The sequence below is a fragment of the Amblyomma americanum genome, chromosome 3 (assembly GCF_052857255.1).
Source record: "Amblyomma americanum isolate KBUSLIRL-KWMA chromosome 3, ASM5285725v1, whole genome shotgun sequence".
Lineage (NCBI taxonomy): Eukaryota > Metazoa > Arthropoda > Arachnida > Ixodida > Ixodidae > Amblyomma > Amblyomma americanum.
Genome location: NC_135499.1, coordinates 126,140,019 through 126,159,751, shown reverse-complemented (window position 1 = coordinate 126,159,751; position 19,733 = coordinate 126,140,019). Strand labels below are relative to the sequence as shown.

The following is a 19,733-nucleotide window of genomic DNA, read 5'->3' as shown; positions in this document are numbered from 1 at the left end:
GTACGCACCTGTGAGGGGCAGGAAGGTGTGATGCGGGAAGGGTGGCGAGATGGAGAAAGTGGACTTTTACAGGCGGGAGGGGGGGGGGGGACACGACATCTGGCATTCCAAAGAGGATTATAGCAGTTGATTTGAAAAATATGCTATAAACAAAGGCCAGCTCAGCAGAACGAAATCAGGGGAATTGGGTATAGTTGAAAGGCTGCGAACGCGGACTTCATAAAGCTGTCCAGGTATTGCTACTGCATCAGGAGACAAGGTAAGAGGTCTAGCTGATCTGTAAAACTTGAAATCTAGCAACACGAAACAACGAAATACAGGGAAGTGAGAAAAAGTAGAGGCACAACGACACTAAAGAGAAGATGTGGCATAAGAATGCCCGTTTCATCTTTAAAAATGCCTGGAAAAGAAGAAAAGAAAAGATGAATGAAAAGAAGCGGGAGGTTGGGGGCGTATTGCGGTAGCCAAGGAGCATTGAGAAATTATTTTACCCCCAAGGCAGTGCTTTACATTGGGAAGTGGGCAATATATAACACTGAAAATGCAAAGCAAGAGCAGAGAACAATAAAATACCAAATCAAAGGTAACAGTAAGAGGGGCCCCAAGACCCTTACGCAGCGCCGGAATAAAAACACTGTAAACAGTGGAATTAACGTTGTTGACTAACAAATTGCTGACGCTGAGTAAAGGAAACGTCCAGCCACAAGTCTGCCTCATGCTCACAAAATTTTCTCTGCGCCGAAAATGACTCGAAGTCAATGGCGTGAAGCTTACCTGGCTTATTAAACTACATCGTTTGTAGCAGCCGAAGGCGACACTCTCCTCATTTATGACGATCCTTGAATCAGCCAACGTGGAAGGGCTGGGAAGGGGCAGCGTATAGCTCTGACCTCGAAGAACAGTGAGCTCCTTCGGTGACCCAAGCCCTTTTTGGTTTTCAGTAAACCTTATCACCATCATCATATCTTGCTGATGAAGAAAATTAAACATGCCATCATTCACCTGTGCGAGAATGTTTCTATTATATATAATATTATAAAATATACACGACTATAGAATTACATCAGGTAGATTCCTCTGCTAGAATGAGAATGTGCTGCTTTTTCATTTCCGTTCTTTTTTCATTGTTATCCAAATTCCAGTCTAGGACACAAAGTTATGCAATTTTTCCACTCCTTGCCCATGAGTGCGTATGCATCCGCAATGCACCGTGCCCAGTACCTCGCCTAGGGTATGTGCCATTAAGCTTGATGTCATCATCATCATCGTCATGGGAGAACCTTTCTAAGCGTTTTTGTCTGCATTGAAAGGAGGAAGACGAAGAGCAGCCCCGCCATGAGTCGGAAAGCGGCCGCCGCGGTGCCCTCAGTTGCGAAGGCCGCAAACACCGGCGAGGACAGCGTTTACGCCACCGCGGAGAGCAAAGTATACGCTAGTGCAGCGGAAACAGCGGAACCCGCAGCTGGAAGCTCACAGAAAGGCAAGGTAAGTAGTAGTCAGCCTATGGCACCTCCAACCAAGCACCCCGCAGTTTTGCTTGGCACGTATCGCTCTCTTGTTCACACTTCCTCTATGTGGAAAGCATATAGAAACACCTTGTAGTAGTCATTTGCGCGGAATCGAAAAGAAAAAGAGAAAGGAAAAGTTACGGGAATTGTTCACCGCCTCTGAGTGTAGTGGGGACAGTTGTCCTAACGTCTTTAAACATGTTGGCGCTCCGCTTGTTGTTGAATGTGTTCGCATGCTTTCATCGCCAAATTTTCAATCGTTCCCGCCAATGTTTAGTTATGGTGCTGTTAGGATGCAGGCAAACCTCATTTTCGCCAAACCATGATCACCTCACAACATTGAAGTACCACCCCGAGTGCCCGAAAGTATTGCTTGCGCCTCGCGGATCGGTTACCCGGCTATACATTTCCTCATAACTGCCTATTCGCAAAGCTATACACGAAACCAAGCGAAGAGAGATAGATGACTATTTGATAAAGTAGCCACGCGTTAGCTCTTACTGTGAGGTCTACTGCCAAGTCGCGCACGTGTTTTACAGACACTTCATACAAAGCTAACGACTATGCCAACGACTGAATCTTGGACTCAAGCTGAAATCCCTGCAGATGGCGCTGGCCAAAGATCTACACTGGACTAAGAATAACGCTAGGAATAAGACTATAATATTGTAGCCGAAATCTAATCGACAGACACAAAGTAGCGTGGATTATAGAGAGAGAATAAACATGAATGAACGATATAACCTACCCGAAAATAAGGGGTGCAAACAAGTTTATGCGCTAATTAATGCAGCCATGCAGCGGATTTTTGTCAAAGGGTAATGTGGACATAAGGGTACGCGGGCCGCCTTCCACTCACTAGTGAGAGGCGGTGCTTGCCATTTCCGCTTGCGCAGATGCTTCTAATGCTAACGCATTAAAAACTACGCGAGACAAAATTAGGAGTAGAGTGCATTTCGAAGGTACTCTCAGCTGATGAACGGCTCTTTGCCAATGTCACTGAATAGAACAATCTATGACACCCGTATGTTAACGCTAGTCACGTATTCGGGAGAATCGTGGAGGTTGACGAAAGGGCCTGAACTTAAACGGCGGACAACGAAATCAGCTGTGCAAGAAAAAGTGATAGGCGTAACGTGAAGAGACAGGAAAAGAACAGTGTGAGGCGGGAAGCAAATGCAGGTTAAATACGTCCTAGTCGAAATGAAGACGAATAAATGGCCTTGAGCAGGACATGTATTGCGACGGCAGAATAACCAATGCTCCTTAAGAGTAACGTAGTGAATTCGAAGAAAATGCAAGCGTAGCAGAGTGCGGCAGAAAGTTAGGTGGGCGGATCAGAATAGAAAGACTGCGGGGATAAGGCGGCCGCAGCTTACACAGCTCAGGATTAATTGGAGAGATATGGGAGAGGAATTTGCTAGGCAGTGAACGTATAGTTACGCTGATGGTGCTGATGATCACAGGTATTAAAAAGCTAGTGCTCAGTGGGAGTACTCTTTTCAGTTCAATAGATGTAACGAAGTTAACTACGGCCAATAAGATATAACGAGATTTGTAACGTGCCTTACACTTTGTATACCCGGCATATAACTAAGACGTAAGGCCCTGCGCGGAATGAGCACAGGGCAGCATAACACTGGTGCCTATCCGATCATTGGTGGGCTTCTTGTATTGCAGTAATTCGAACCTAGTGCCTTCGCACAACGTAAGATGCCCTGTCATTAGGCAATCACTTAGTGCCTTTGACACTCACCCCTGAAAATTTTATCCGCCGTCTAGGTTTAGAATTGGTCAATATATGGTTGAGCACTTGTCGGCATCTTTTTAGAACATTTTCTGAATTGGAGAGCATCAAGCTAGACAACACATCTGTAAGAACGACACTGCAATGTGGTTGATCCTTCTTTCCAGACTTCTGCCTCAGGAGGTCAAGTCCAAGGATCAGCGCTCGCTGGCGATGCTGGAGGTGCTAAACAGAACCCGTCGTCCGCCACTAGCAAAGAATCGGAGGCCTCACAGGACAGGGAAAGACTCGCCAGTGGCCACCAAAACTGGGTGCCGTTCCCAGGGCTCTACTTTTTAGCTATGCTTGCCGTGCTTTCTGTCCTGATTACCTACATGTCTTTTGCCGTTGGCCAGCCTGACGACGCAACGACGGACCCGGATAACAAAGGGGGAAATCGCACTGCGGCAAAACCGGCACTCCCCATCACTCCTTTGGCCACTGACGACGACGTAGAGAGCGATAGAACCACTGAACATCCCCCCGAAGATGGCCAAGAGCCCTCGGCGACTCCGGAAGAGATCTCCGACGCCCTGGAAGCAGATAATTAATGAAACAATGATTGATAGAATAAACTCGTCCTTGAGTAATCGATTGTTGTAATACAGTTAAGCAGCTGCGGCTAAAAAAGTTCGCTCTGGGCTATCGGACCGCTTTCGGTTCAAGCCATACATGCTTGACAGAATACGCCATTTTTTCCCTCACACTCTTCTCTCCCCATATCTATCGCCTCGTGCTTTTGTGACCTTCTTAACCTGTCCGAATTAATCAAAGCGACGTAAGAGTCTCTCTAGTTAACGAGAGTTTTACGCCATAGATCGGTACGTACTTTTGACGCGACTTGATAGGTGCCCAGAGTAATCATTTATCCCGATAAAATGCGTGTCGGGGGGGTATCGAGGTTTTGCTGTACCTATCCATCTGAATATGCTTCTTGGCAGTGTTGCATGAGGTCTTTTGTCATGTGAGCGTCAAGAAAAACACTGGTATTACTCTATCAGCCATTTTTGATAATTTCAGGCGGCAATTCGTCACTTTCATAAACTAACCCCGTTGCCAGACCCATTAGTCCACCACAAAACACTGCTAAGACCTCTTAACCTGTTGACCTGCTAACCTGTTACGAATTGTGCCTTAGATTGAACCTATTCTTTCGAAGTCAGAAACGCAGGGCTGCAAGCATTCGTCCACTTAAAGAAAAAATGGCGGCCGGTTTGCGTTGTTAGGCCAAATGCGTACATGTGCTAGCGCACATATTTCTCCTGACGTAACTACGGAAATCAGCTGCCATATGTGCGCTAACACGTATACCACCTGGTCGGGAGGTTGCGAGCTGCACGCCGTGGCAGGCGGGACACCTGCCTAGGGACAAGGCTTCAGACAAGCAAGCACACAATGGCTAAATGTGGATAATGTCTACCATAAGTGTTAGCACACGAAAAAAAATTTCGTGCCCGCGGTTAGAACCGAACATCTGCGTCGTCGGTTGGGAGGCGGTCGCGCTATTCGTTAGACATTCTTATGGTGAACGATGAGCGCAAACACGAGACAATCTACGAAGAAGGGAGAAACGCAAGGACTGGTGCTACACTAACAACTGCGTTATTCTTCCTGAAACAACGCATATATATCCCTTTGACCACCCTTGCGCAAGCAACCCAAATATAGGCAAGTTTTTTTTTGAAAAGACATGGTGGTTCAAGTACACGCAGAGAAAGACAAGGAAACGAATGACAGGCGGCAAGTCAACCTTGACAAGTCATCCGAGACAAGTTCACAACTTTAGATCGCCACTTTAATTGGTTTATCCATACTAATATGGTATTAAATATAGGATGCTACACACGAACGCTATACTAAGATGCATAAACATTAGGAAGCTATTAGGAACCTTCGTACAGGCACTGAGTGAACGTTTTCAATTACGAGTGCATTAATTTTTAGAGTAAATAGAAGCAAAAGAGGTATAAGTTAGTCACGATGATGATTTTTGACGGCCCGAAGGCAGCTTTGGGAAAAGTGTGCCATGGCGCCAAGAGATTTACGTCGCCACAAGATGGAGTGCTTAAGACCAATTTGGCAGTCATTTCACCCAATTCAAGCCGAACTGCAGGCTGGGGTAAAACATGTATTCATTCTATCGCCATATTTTAATGGGTGGCACTGAGGAAGGAACCCTGTGCCTCCCGCATGCGAGGCGTATGCTGAAAGCACTAGGCCATTGCTGCGGTAAGAGGTGGAAGTTGACTGAAATAAATACAGTTGATTCCCGTCATTTAGGTTCTGCGGCATTTGTGACCTTGAGGAATTTATTAAATAGGCTGCGATTTTATGTGGTTACTGGGTGTTCGAGTATGTGAGAGAATCAAGTGCGTTTATGTGGCTTACAATAAATGCGTAATTGATCTCATAGTATTCTGCGAGGATGAGTGCAGCCTCAAGTCGATCTGAGCTCCGTGCAGTCAATAAGGCAACAACGACTACAAGCACTTTATGTGCCACTGCTTCAGAGGCAACAACACCAACCGCAACCAGTTGTATGCACGCAGGCTATCCCTGGCTTCTACTATGACCATAATTTCATCACCAATGCAAAACAGATGTCCGCTAATAATTGCAAACGGTCTTCTTGGCGATCACTTAGAGAACTTTCCCCACCATACTCGTATCTTCACTGGTGCATGCAGGAGTTGTGAGGAATGGTGGTTGGGATATATTCGCAACATCTTGCTTGGAGCTATTCCGTACGTATTCCTGATTACATTTCTGTATTATTTGCAGAGTTTTTGCCTACTGATTTGGCTGTTCTCAAAATTCCGAGCTACATATCACAGGTTCCCATTCTTGCAGATAGCCTCTCAGTTTTAGTCCCTCTCTAAATTTCAGGGAAACCTCTTTTGAATTGTTCCCTTAAGTTTTTTTTCGCACGCACTGTAAAAGAGGTCTGTTTTGCTTGGGTACCTGGTCATGCGGGTGTCTATTTTAACGAGGTGGCCCTGTAATATATCCCGCATCTTGCTTCATTCTGTTGAAAATTTCCATTTTGCAGCGGTGCTACACATCTCAGCTAGCTTCCGTAATCAGTTGCTCAATACTACCGGTTATCAGCCCTTATAAGTGCCTTGGAATGTCTGGTCCTGTAAAGGCTGCTGGAGGTGTCCATGACGCTTATGCGATGCACAATCGCCCACCTGAATTTGTATTAATGTAGCTGCGGGTTCGCTCCGACAATCCATTGCGACAAATGTGGGGAAGTTGAATCAATAGACTATTCTCTTCCGTCTTGCCGGCTGTTCGCACTTCAGAGAAACACTTATCTGGAGGTCCGCTTTTAGAGGTTAGGACTCCGTGTGTCTTCCTTTTCGCGCTCTTGTGCGTGCACTCCCAGACACGCTTAGAGCGTGTGGGGATAGCGGCCTCGGTCTCAAAGGATATGCCCTCGACTCAGCATTGTAAGCTCAGCTAGAAACCAGCTACCAAGTGATAACTGGGGTGGTCGCTTGGTGCCCAGCTTTCAGCGGTGGCGGTGAAAAAACTTTTTTTAATGTTTAAAAAAAAGAGTGTGAGAGTCAGAAGACCGTGCTACATGGTACGCATCCTTAGTCCGGGACACCGCACGACGACGGTCGCAAGCGAGAGAATGGGTAGGTGCCAAAGGTGCACAAAACAAAACAAACTTTATAGACCAAAGAGACGATATAGAGGATTTCCAATGACATGCAGGAGCAGGTAAACAAATAGACAGAGAACAATAGGCAACATATAGACAGATAGACAACAGTAGATGTAGACTTTTATCAATATTTTTTGCAGTGAAAACACATAAGCCAGATATTCCTTTCAGAACCCTTGTCTCTGAGTTTGGTTGTTGGCAGCACTGCGTGAGCGAATTCCTGCAAAAAAAGTCGAATTCGTTAGCGGTGAACGACCCATTCCGAAACAAAAAAATCGGATGTGCAGTTTCTGCAGGACAATGAAAATATTGGTTATGTTTTTTCAGTAGATACAGAATTTTTGTGCTATTCAGTGCACAGCGTAAACTTTTGAGCACTGTAAAATGCATTGAAGAAAACGATGTCATTGCGTTCCAGAATGTTGCCGGATTTTCCGTGGGGAATTTTTTAGATCTTCTGGAATACTACTTTAAGGTCACATTTTTGTTATTAAAGACCTGCCATTTCGATGGTGGAATGACATTTGTATTTGTTCGTGTGTTGCACCGGCTCTCAGCGATATAATTTTAGCTTGTACTGACCGTGTTTTAGAACATGTTATCAAAGGAGAGAAGATTTTAAAGGTTTTGGGTGCATTGACGACTTTTCAGTGCTTTTAAAGACTGACTCTTCCTACCGGGATATGATTAATGAAGTTTTACGTAATGTTAAGCAACACGGACAAGGCCTTGTTTTTACCCACGAACTACCCGATAGGAATGTTTTGCAGTTTTTGGACTTTCAGCTTGAGGTATGTGAATTCCATGAATGCTGGGAATAAATACCACCCACGAGCAATTGACTCAGAAAATTAGTTGACTTTTGACTGCATTCTAATTTCATGTTATTTAAACCTGCCGTCTAACGATGCTGAGCGATCGATGACATGTCCACCAAGGACCTGCAAACGAAGGAGCTGCAGTCACCCGAAGGCGCCCCATTGGCCATGGTTGTGTACCGCATGCAAATGATCTACAGTCACGTCGACAACGATGCGGGCCAACAGACAAGCATCGTTATGAACGACATATCCAAGTTTAACGCGGCAAAGTCAAGCATTATCTTCTGACGCACCAACACAAGGCTACAGCCAATGTTATCGTTCCTTTTTGCATTCTTAGAGCAGGAAAATATTTAACACTTTCGTGAACAGGGCATCTAAAACTCCGAATTCTAGAAGAAAAAAATCACTAACCGGAAAGTCCACAACGCAGTTTTGAGTCGAGAGAAGTTTTCAGGTGGTTTGTTTCGAGTTGTAAATCTGAGACTTCAAAATGAATTGATCAGGCCTTTTCGCAGTGTTATTTCTCAGATATAAAATGGTGGCAGGCTTCGGCGCAATTTCATTGAAGCTTGCGCTGTTCGGTAACCCCTTGTTCAAGGATAAAGTCGTGTGCTACAAAGGAGAATCAATAAAACCAACGTTTTAAGATTCCTTTATTAAAGCGACATTGTCAAGGCTACCGTTCTGTAAAAAATCTGGCGTCGTTGTTGTCGTTGGCATTGTAAGCGGATAATCCGGTGGCCCACCTATCCCCTACGCCACGTGACCTTGTTTCGTCATCCAACCTGCCCACTAGATTGCGGGCAGTTTTAACGTGGGTGTCAGAAGCTCCACCGATAGCTGTGTTTGAAACAGTCACCTGCCGCGGAAGTGGCGGTTCACTTAACCTCTGCACCACTGCGCCAGGAGTGGTACGAAGACTCCACGCGATCTATGATTGTAAAAGAGAATGACCAACTCCACATACGTATTCATCTAGGCAGAACCTAGGCGACATAGACGGGGTATTTGTGCGAGAGAGGTACCTAATGCTATGGCATTGTGTTCTCAACGGTAGTCTAGGCGTTATGCGGTGGATAAAGAAACAACAGCGTCAGTGACTGTAAATTGACACGAAAAATGAACCCCAGATAGCTTAATGGGCCCATTAACACAGACGCGTCATACCCTTAAGGCGGAACATAACTGTCTGTCCTCTCAAGGTTTTATTTGGGCTACTGTATAGTGTAGGGCGGGGTAAAACGAGACAAAAATTTGCAAACGCATACTGTTTTACTCTCTTATTACAAAAACCCGAAAACGTTGTACAGGAGCCTTCCTTGTCATCTTAGCTATGTGGTCAGCAAAACGAGTAAAGCTTGCAACATCACAACTATGAATATTCATCAATTATAAAAAAGTCCTATTTGTCTCATTTTCCCCCGACCCACGGGGAAAAACGAGACATAAGGTGGGACAAAACGAGACATTTTGTCAAAACCAAACAAAACCAGTTCCTGCACTTGGAGCGCTTGAAGTACAATCCATAGGGCCCTCTTCGTGAGCCCACTCGAGACACATCGTGCATTGGATCCACACAGAACGAGGCGCTGTGTTGCTCCATAATTCTTTGCACACGAGGCACTCCCAGCCATATTTGTTGCTTGTTTATCGCTTCGCAGAACGTCTTCCATTCAGTGCGATATCGTGCGATTGAACACTGCCACCAACAGCCCTTTCGTTCAATTTCCCGCTTCGTTTTCTTGAGGCCATACCTGACTCTTTTGGGAGGCTTTGCTGCAACTAGCTTCGCCTTGTAAGGCGATGAAATCAAAACGGTGCTTGTCTCCGACTTTCCTCTTTTTGCTTTTTCTATAGCAGGCACAGGAGAAAGAACTTGAAAGGTCGTGTCACTACGAGCGGGCTCTTCATTGTCTTCGGTAGAAGTAGGTGGGGAGGAGTTAGCGCGGACTTCTTGGCGTTGACCGCAAGTCTGATGTCCCGCTAGGCTTGCCAATGGCGCTTCATCGAACACAGGATCATCCAGCGGCACACGAAAAAATGGCCAAACACGACACTTCCTCAATCCACTGGTTATGTTACTGATGTTTCCTGATCGTTCAAAGACTTTGCTTACCAGCTCACCTATATTCTTCATCGTGATGCGGCTCCCAGTGTTGCTCAGCAGACACTCCCGGCATGCGTTGTTGTAGGCCGCTTTAAAGGATTTGAAAAAGCTTACGTCAAGTGGCTGTAGCTTGTCTGTTTCATCCAAGCTGCTTCTTGCAAAGCACGTATGGGCCATGCGTCACCAGTCGTTCAACTCGCCGTTGAAGGGCATCCTTAGTCACAGAGAAGGCTTTCGGTGCAGCGCGAATAGAATGTTTTCCCTGGCGCACGCTTCTAGATCCTTCTTCATATTGGTAGGTAGGTAGGTAGGCCTCGAACAATGCTGGCACATACCCACTGCGGGGGAGTGGCCAAGACACAGGCGGTTAATTGCTGGATACAGAAAAGTTTTGTCGGGAAAAGGAGTTGTGATAGCATGTAAGCTGATAGATTGGAAGACGCAAGGACAGGGGTACTATTGACTTGGAGATCGAAGACGGGACAATGGCTTAACGTGCATAATAGTATACAATGTCTGTAATGTTTCAATGTCGCACTGACTGAGAGCGGGAAAAAGAAATCAGAATGGGAGTCGCTGCGTTTCTTGAAGGAAATTTTGTACAGTAGAGCGCACACTACTGTCGCTTCGTCCAAGCAAAGAAGCGCCAATGGAAAGGACAACCGCACAGGACACAGGCAAACCCATTCTGCCCTTGTTGTCTTTAATTTGTACGCGAGGGCCATTCTAGAAAACGAGATAAAAAATCAGAGCTAAAGAATGCACCTTGAGCGAGCAGAGACTTCAATTGCTTGCTCCGAGCGACGCACTGTCGCGTTTTGCCCCTCCCGTAGGCTCCTACTCAATCAATTTTATAGTTATGAAGATTACCACACAGGGAACTGTAATTGTTTCCAACTAGCCAGGGAGATGCAGTAACAGTACAAATACGTACCTTGTCGCAGTAGTTCACGGATACGCTGCTGCACAGGTCGAAAGAAACTGGACATCCGAATTTCACACCTTTTTGACAGGACAGCCACTCCAAGAAAATCTCTCCAGAATTTTCTCCGGAAGTGGGCAACGCAAGGTTCCCGCCGTTTTTAACAAAAATTTAGTGGACACTTAGCGGCACCTAATGGCGGTTTAAGAAACTTACTTAATGGAAAACTACTAATGGAAAATATTTTACGCTAGTTGTCGCTAGACGAGACATGTCTCATTTAACCCCGCCCTACCCTACACCTGTGTAGAATTCATCTGCTACTTTAACTATCTTATCCTTATTAGAATTGACATTCACTTGCTTGTCTACGAGAGCGCACATGATGCATGCACTTCTGTAGTGGACTGCGTAGTAATATTTGCTCCATTACCTTCCATTGCATGAACACTGACGTCGTTGTTCTGGGTTAGACCGGAATCTGTCTTCTGTGCAGAGATCCTGAATTCGTTTACTTTTTTCTTACCGCTATAACTTGTTCATGTGCTTCTTCCTTACTAGTTTCCTTCGTTGCCGCTTCAAATCAAAGTAAAATACACACTTCACAACCATATGGGACTAGAAGAAGATGAACTGCAGCCTGCACCGGACGTGTTTCCAGTGCGCTCCGCCAATTTTGACCATTTACTGCAAAGCCATCACCGCAGCTTTGCTGCGTGCGGTGGTCAACCGCCATCTCATCGAGGACTCGTCTCACCAGTAGTCGGCGACCTTCTCCGAGGTCAGGGGGCCCCGCAGCTCCGCTGCTGCAGCAAGCTACACCTACAATGGAACGCTGTCGTCCTCCTGGCTATTCGTCTCCTACAAAACGTGCTGCCGAATCGACATGCCAGTCTGAAACATCCTTCCAAGGAGCGGCTCAGAAGAGAGGCCGCCTGTCGTCTCAACCTGGCGTATCGCCGCTGTACAAGGTCGTTTTTAAGCCGCGCGAATCCTTCGGGGTATCACCTTTGTCACACCGTCTCCTTCAACCGACCTTCGACAAGTGCCTTGGAACACACGGATTTCAAGGCTTCGCAATTCACCGCCCCACCAACACCATGACCGTTTGGGTGCGATCATTATCCGACGCCGACAGCCTCTGCGAACTGAATACTTTGCCTGCCTCTGCTTCGACCACCGTGACTGTTCAAGCTTATCTGGCATCTGGTTCAGAGCGACGCTGTGTCGTGTCGGGTGTAGAGCCAGACGTCGCACGCAAGGAACTTGTTTCTTCGTTGAATTGTTCCACACATAAGGTGGCGGAAGCTCGCTACAAAGACAGGGGATGCACGTGTCTTGTCACTCTGCAGGGACCTCTGTCTGCTCCGACTGGCATCAAATTTTATGGAGGCATCTTGCAAGACCACCCCTACAAACCCGGGGTCGTTTATTGTTGCCGTTGCTTTAGGACAGGACATATGAGAGCGTCTTCACCGTATACTGCAGGCACCTCTAAGGGGGCTTCTAATTCTGAGCAACATCGCTGCGGCCTTTGTGGCAAGGACGATCACGATATCACTTCCAAAGACTGCCTAGTCAAGCGTCGCGCCATATAGAAACGGCATAAAGGTTCCAAGGGTGCCCGCCCGAATCCAATGCCGGAGTCGTCAAAAGGCGTATTTCCTACATCGAACCGCTTAGCACTGCTCGCACATAGCGAAGTTGACACCACCGCACAACATGACGTTTATGAAGGTCTTACCGCCACCCCAACGTAGGGTGAAGTATTACCGGGTGAAGTATTTGCGAGGCAAAGCCCGTCCTACAAGATCAACCTTCAGATGATATTGCCGAATTGAATAAAAGGCTTGGAGTTCTGCAGGAGGAGGTGCAACGTCTCTCCGAAGAACGGGCTTTACTTGTCCAATCGTCCAGTCGCCATACTACTCGCCCATCTCGCGTGACGCAGTCAAATGCGCACATATCGCTTGACCCTCGTGCAACACCACAGCCTACTCAGTTGACTTCTGTTGAGCTGCTCCACTTCGTGGCGCGACAACTGCAACTACTGACAAAGGTGTTGATAGGTAACCTTGCTTCGGTTCCCTAAATATGGATTCAACATTCAACACACACCGCGATGTGTTACAATGGAACTGCCGGGGTTACCAGAAAAAGGCACGCGAAATCCGTTATCAAATGCGCTTAGGTAAATTTCCAGCTTGGGCGTTACTTCTACAAAAGACTAATGCTCTGCCCGCGCTTTCTGGCTTTACTGCCTACTCCTGCCCAACTATCCCAGACAGCCATTGCAATACTGCCTCCGGAACGCGTGTAAAGGCCGCCGTCTTGTTACCATCAGACTGAAGTTCCACTGCCCTTTTGGTGCAACAATTGAGAAGTTGTGTCTGTACTGGTGCGCATTCCCCGCACTGACGTGATCCTTGTTTCGTGCTACATACGACCCTGCAGTGGCAGAGCTTTTCGCTTAAAGCTAGGATGGATAGCTCATCTTCGCGGCGCATTTTTATTTTTATTTGTAACATTCTTTCAGACACAAACGGTCTAGGATGACAGAGCAAAAGGCAGCTGCTCTCTGTGTGCCGAGGGCACTGTCTCCCATACAGTGTTGAGACATGTACAAAAGATTACAGCATTATACAAGTGCTAACCCAATAACAAAAAAAAAATAACATCCAATACAGAGTTTAGTCGGTTTTCAGAACATGTATGATAAATGTTTTGAATTGGACAGTATGTACGCCCTGAAGGCATTTTTGAACCTTTTAAATGCTCTACATTGCTGCGAAATGTCTTGAAAGGGTGGATGTGTATTTAGAAAGTTATGGATTAAATACGACAGTGTTTGTGTACCATAGCTCGTTCTTATGGCAGGTAGCCTAAAGAAGTTCTATCTAAAGTTATACCGTGTAGTACTGGGCTGGCGCAAGTTGGTTAACACTGATGGATTTCGCATCACTTCGTTCCTAATATGTGTAACAAGTTCCAGATCATATAACTGGTTCATTTGTAGCGCATTATGTCGTAGGAACATCGGTACCGTGTGTTCCAGCCGTTCAAGGATTTTGATGCATCGCATAGCTCGTTTTTGAAGAACGATCAATTTGTCAAGGTTAGACTTGGTAGTAGAGACCCAGATTAGTAAGCAGTAATTGAAATGTGATTGAACAAGGGCGTAGTATAACCGGCACTTTAGCCAGGCAGGAAGCAGGTACCTAATTTTGTACAGGATGCCAACAGATCTGCATGCACTCGCATGTACCTTGTCTACTTGAGGCGTCCAGCTCAAATGCTCTTCAAAGTAAGCGCCAAAAATTTTAAAACTAGAAACCTTGGCTAATACAGAGCCACTATATTTAACAATGATGTTTTCGTCGTCAGGTTTGTTTCTTGGTTTGAATATGGCGTACTTTATATTACTAACATTTAATGGCAGTTGGTTTACCTTTAGCCAAGACCATGTGTTAGTTCGGCATGCAAGATGGCCCAAGTTATTGCCAGAAAAAAACAAGGTAGTGTCATCAGCGTAGATAATTGCAGATAGCGTATATAATCCAGGACGCCCTATTTTGGTTGGCGGTGATTTAAATGCCCGCATCAGACTTGGGGTTACCCCTGTTCTAGTGTGCGGGCAAATATGGTGCTGGACACTTTTAATAAGGTAGAGTTTGTGCTTCTCAATTCCGCAGGCACCGCTACCGGTGGGATCAGCCCGAGTCTCATCCTTTATCTCCAGACGTAGCATGGTGGTGTCGTGCACACCCTGTATCCTGGGGCCGAGAAATAAACTGTTAGGAAGCGATTACCATCCATTGCTTATCGGGTTGGATCCTGATTCCCAGCGTAGCCATAAGCGCTGTTGCCATGTCACAGAGTGGGACTTTTTCAGGAGGGCTCTCAACGACCTTCTGCTGTCAGCTCCATCAGATCTGAAGAAAGCTTTATGTGCTTTATGTGAGTGACAAATTGTGACAGCATTGTGCGTGTGTGTGTGTTATGCCTTTTTTCCCTTCTCTCTTCCTCCTTTTAGCCCCCTAATCCGTCTTCCCCAATGCAGGGTAGCCAACCGGAACCCCTTTCTGGTTAACATCCCTGCCTTTCCCTCTTCCTCTTTATCTATCTTTTTTATGTGCAGCGCTTCAAAATGCCACTCATTCAAGTTGGGTGGAGGAAAGCCGGCCAAGTACGGATCTGCACCTTCTTCGACTCTGGGCAGCTCCTTGTCGGGTACAACTGGCGGTCACTCGAGACCCATCTTCGTTGCAACGCCGAAACACATTACATCGTTCAACAGCTGCGGCACGCCGGCATGAGAAGCGCCTTTCTCGCCAGGGATGGCAGGACTGGTGCGCGTCTCTTGGCTCATCGTCAACGACGGCATCGGTATGGCACACTTCTCATCTCATGGAAATCGGCAAGCGTTCAAAGGACTCCGCAAGTTCAACATGTCTTGTTTCGGGATAAACGCCAAGTCAGCTCGCTTCAGAGGTCGTCAGAACTTAATTTCCAGCTTTCGACAAACCACCACTGTCAGAACTTTATTTCGAGCTTTCTACCAACCACCACCGCCGTTCGTCGACCCGAATATTCTTCCTTTAGAAGCGGGCGCGCCTCCGAGCAAAGAACACCTTGAAGATATGGAGATGCAGTTCACAATGGCTGAGTTTATTGCAGCAATATATCAAACGAAACTGCATAACGCCCTTAGGTCGGATGGACTTACATAGGAGGTTATCAAAAAATATCTTAGGCCTGGCATTGCAGGGGTTACTTGAAGCCAGCCCTGAACACAATATGGATATCCGGAGACGTCCCAATCTCATGGAAACATGCTGAAGTGGTGCCGATTCCTAAGCCCGAAAATGATCCTAGCAGGCTAAGCAACCTTCGCCCGATAGCGATTACGTCCACTCTATGTAAGCTCCTAGAACGAATGAGAGCTACGAGGCTCTCATGGTGGCTGGAACGCTATCAATAATACCACCCAGCTCAGATTGGTTTTCGCCGTCACTTGGGCACTGAGTACGGACTGAAGCACCTATCAAGCATGGTGCTGATCGGAGGCAGATCTCGCAAAATCCGCTCGCTCCTAACCATGGACGTTCACAAGGCGTATGACAACGTCAGCCACTCAGCGATCTTGACCATTCTACGTTGGCTCCATCTCCTATCTTGAGTACGCAACTTTGTGGCTTCGTTCATGGAAGACCGTTCCATCGCCATACGCATCGGCAAGGACCGTGTTGTTGGCCACTTCACCGTAACGAGGGGTGTACGGCAAGGATCCGTGCTGGCCCCAGTATTATTTAACATCGCCCTGTTTCCTTTGGCATGGCAACTGGCTGCTATTATGAATTTATTTTATTTCATGTATGCAGATGATATAACGGTTTTGTCAACACACACTGACCTTACCCGCCAAGAAGTAAGCCTACAGACAGCTCTGGACAAGACCTCTCAGTGGTGCATCAAGACTGGCCAGGCGTTGTCGCTTGAAAAGACAAAGTTTATGGCTATCACAAACCGGTGGGGTAGACGGCGCCTTCGGCTCACACCTATACGGCTGTCCTTGAACAGCCAACTTCTTACTACAGCCTCGTCGATGCGGGTGCTAGGCGTTTACCTGGACAGCTCTGCATCTGCAGCACCGTGGGTTCGATCTGCCCGACGGAAGGCGGCCAGTACGCTGCACCTATTTCGCCGAATTGTCCAGAAAACAGGTGGTGCATGCTTTAATATGACCCGAACGTTGGTCCGCTCTGTGTTGCTGCCTCGGCTCGTTTATCAAGCGCAGTTCCAATGCCTTACCCTAAAAGATTGGGACAGATTAAAAACAGTCAACAGAGAGGCCATGCGAGTTGTCACTGGCCTTGCTCGCTTGACCCCTATTCCCACACTACAAGCGGAAGCTCAGCTGAATACCGTTGATCAGCTCGTGGAGCAGCGCCGTAATGCGCGCAACCTAAAATATCAGCAACCCCTGCGGCATCTGCCCTAGCAAATTACTTTGATCACATTCATCCGCTTCTTCACGAAACGCCTTTGGAACCTCCTCCTTGACAGCATCCCCAGGCCACCGACAACCGACCACTACGTGTCATGCGCAACGCTCACCGCGCAGTGTGAGAAACAGCCTTTTCTCCCAGCAGACTCCATAGGCGCACTTCAAGCTTATGTGGATGCAAGCACCAAAGATAATATGTTGCACACCAGTCTTCTCTGTTCAGCTCTACCTGCTGCACGACAGATATATTCCTACTTCACAGAGGCGCCGCTTCCCTCTGTGATAGCAGCGCTCATCGCCATTCGTGACGGCTTGTCCGCTTTAAAAAACCTCCTGTGTATTCCACCGAACTGTCTTATCCTATATACTGACTCAAAACAAGCAGCAGGAGCTCTACGGCGCGTAGCCTGTCCACTGGGAATTATCGATGTGTGCTCCATCGTGGAATCGTATCCATGCCTTGTCTGAGTTCTATGGGCTAGACGCAATACGCACTATCTTAGCGAAGCGGACAGTGCGCCCCATAGACTGCAAGTGCCATACTCGCTTCCTCTACTGAAATTATCCGCAGGATACGCCGTACTACCTGAAAAGGAATTTCTCCACCGCTGCACGCGGACTTTAATTCCACCGCGTGGATCCAACTTTCCCGGCAGTTTAACTGGCCATGAGGAGGTGGCGTTGAGGAGAATCCGGGTGGATGCTGCGCTAACGCCTGCGGTCAGGGCCTCCTGGACATCACAGACCCCGCTTCTGAACTGCCCCTTCTGCCCTGCTTCTGCTAGTGAGGCGACATTACCTCATTTTCTGCTGATTTGCCCTGGACTTCAGGAGCCACGCAAGCGACCACCTCGGCATTCACGGTTACCACCCCAGGTGACCACCGGACACTCGAATCTGGGCCCATGGGTCCCAATACCGGGACTTGTTGACATTCATAGCCGACAACGGCCTGCATATGTACTATCGGAGACAAATGTGCTTTACTCAACGCAGCGAGTGCCGGAGCAACGCCAAACTTCATCGCACCGCCAACTACAGGCGGCATCTGGGATCGAGAGAGCCAATAGGAGCCCTTTATTATCTGCAGGCATGTCGCTTGACTCGTTTCAATATTTAATGCTGTAAATGGCGTTACGATGCAGGTTTCTGTTGCTCCAGCTCCCGCTGCGTGGAATATATCACTTTTGTCCCCGTTTGTACATATAGCTCTCTTATGCCGGAGGGCATATTTGCGCAAATAAAAAAAGAAAACAACCGTATTGTCACTACAGCTCACCTTGCCAAACACCACCATATCCTTCACTGTAGATTGACGGAATAATAAGCGCACAGGACAACACACACAAGAGCAGAAGAAGACACGGACTGGCACTAAGTAGCGCCAGTCCGTGTCTTCTTCTGCTCTTGTGTGTGTTTTCCTGTGCGCTTATTATTCCGTCAATCTGCAATGCACCATCTAGCCCGTCAGCAGGTGTTGTTAAACTACCTTCACTGTACCTCAATGAAATCCAACATTTGACGGAATCTCGTCTTTCGAGGAAAAATCATAGTGATTTGTTGAAAGACGGGTCCTCGTCAAAAGTTGAAGAAAATAAAAAAAAACGTTTCGGCGCCCATTAGGGGACAGCCTCACTGAAGGCGCGGATCTATATTTCAAGTAAATTTCCTCGTGTACGGTTTGTCATATGTCGTTTAAACTGAATGTAGAGCGTTTTTATGCGAAAGCATTTTCTATAACGAGTTTAGTGACATGTGGCGTGTCCCAGTCGATCGAATTGCCAATGTCTCTATAATGTTGCTCAAACGCAGCTCAAAAATTATATGTGAGGGGCTCAAACAGTAATTCAGCAAAGAGCAAAGCTGTGGCTGATGATAGCGACTGAGTTCTAGAAGCGGAACTCTGTGGTAACCGTTCATTTATAGAGCACAGCTTTGTATTGCAGAGAAACCTATTAGGGAAATCCCTGAAGATGAAGGGCTTGATGCGCCAGCAGTATTCGGATAATAAGATCGCAGATGTTGCGCAGATACTGCTTGAGGAATAGAAGTTGTCCGAAATAAGGAGCAAGGTGCGATTGAGTAGTGTATAAACTTTTATACCCCTTTAGCGAGTATTTAAAAACTTGTTGACACTGAAGACACTTGGCTCTATCATAAGAAAATGCCAATGATGAGGGAACATTTTCCTTTTTGAGGAACCACTCCTTAGAATAAATTTCCTTTAGGATAAAGATGGCGATGAATTAGTTGTACCCTTAACCGAATGCTAAATCTTAGAAGGTTACTCTTTTTGTCCTAATTGAAATCAGACAAACCCTTACATTTAATGGGCCAGCCCCCCATCGTGGCTATGTACCATGCCACTGAGGCAACAACAATAATAGGCTAGCCTCGTGGCGCCCTATTACGTTTGTTATTGTCAGCCACTTTGTTGCTGCTCCTTTAATTCCCCGCCCCCCTCCCACCCCGAACAAAAATATCAGGCTGGTTAGTCCCTCTTCGCGGCACATTTAATTGCTGATCCCAATGTGTGGCTGTTCGGCGTGTGTTGCTTGGACAACGAGAACTACGAACCACAATGGGACTATGCACATATCATGAAATCCTTCAAATTTATATTGTTTTATTGCTGGTTCCTTGAAAGAAGGTCTAAGAAGAAAAAGTTGAAGTAGCCATGAGCCGCAAACCTGCTTCCGCACTCTCCTCAGGGGCCAGAAGTCCTGAAAGCGTTTTCCTCACTCCGCCTACGCAACCGAACACAACTGCAAAGAAGACTGCGAAAGCGGCGCATCCTTCAAGGCCTAACGATGCCAAGGTACTTCCAAGCAGCGCCAAGGTTCCAGCAGTGGCTTCTACGCAGAACACGTCCTCTCAGGCTCCCACCACGGGAGGCCCACAGGAAG

The 19,733-nt window shown here is 46.9% G+C and overlaps 1 protein-coding gene across 1 annotated transcript; it reads left to right on the top strand.

The window, feature by feature from the left end:
* Window positions 1–1,331: 1,331 nt before the first annotated feature.
* LOC144124103 (uncharacterized) lies at window positions 1,332–3,845 on the top strand. Its single transcript, XM_077656765.1, has 2 exons — window positions 1,332–1,485; window positions 3,423–3,845. The coding sequence occupies exons 1-2, from the start codon at window positions 1,336–1,338 to the stop codon at window positions 3,843–3,845; spliced, it is 573 nt and encodes a 190-aa protein (XP_077512891.1). The 5' UTR covers window positions 1,332–1,335.
* The last annotated feature ends 15,888 nt before the right edge of the window (window positions 3,846–19,733 follow it).

Bases quoted from the DNA above. Each gene is read 5' to 3' on its own strand.
- LOC144124103 (XM_077656765.1), top strand. From the start codon at position 1,336: ATGAGTCGGAAAGCGGCCGCCGCGGTGCCCTCAGTTGCGAAGGCCGCA. The intron at 1,486-3,422 runs GTAAGTAGTAGT...CCTTCTTTCCAG, and splicing joins GAAGCTCACAGAAAGGCAAG to ACTTCTGCCTCAGGAGGTCA.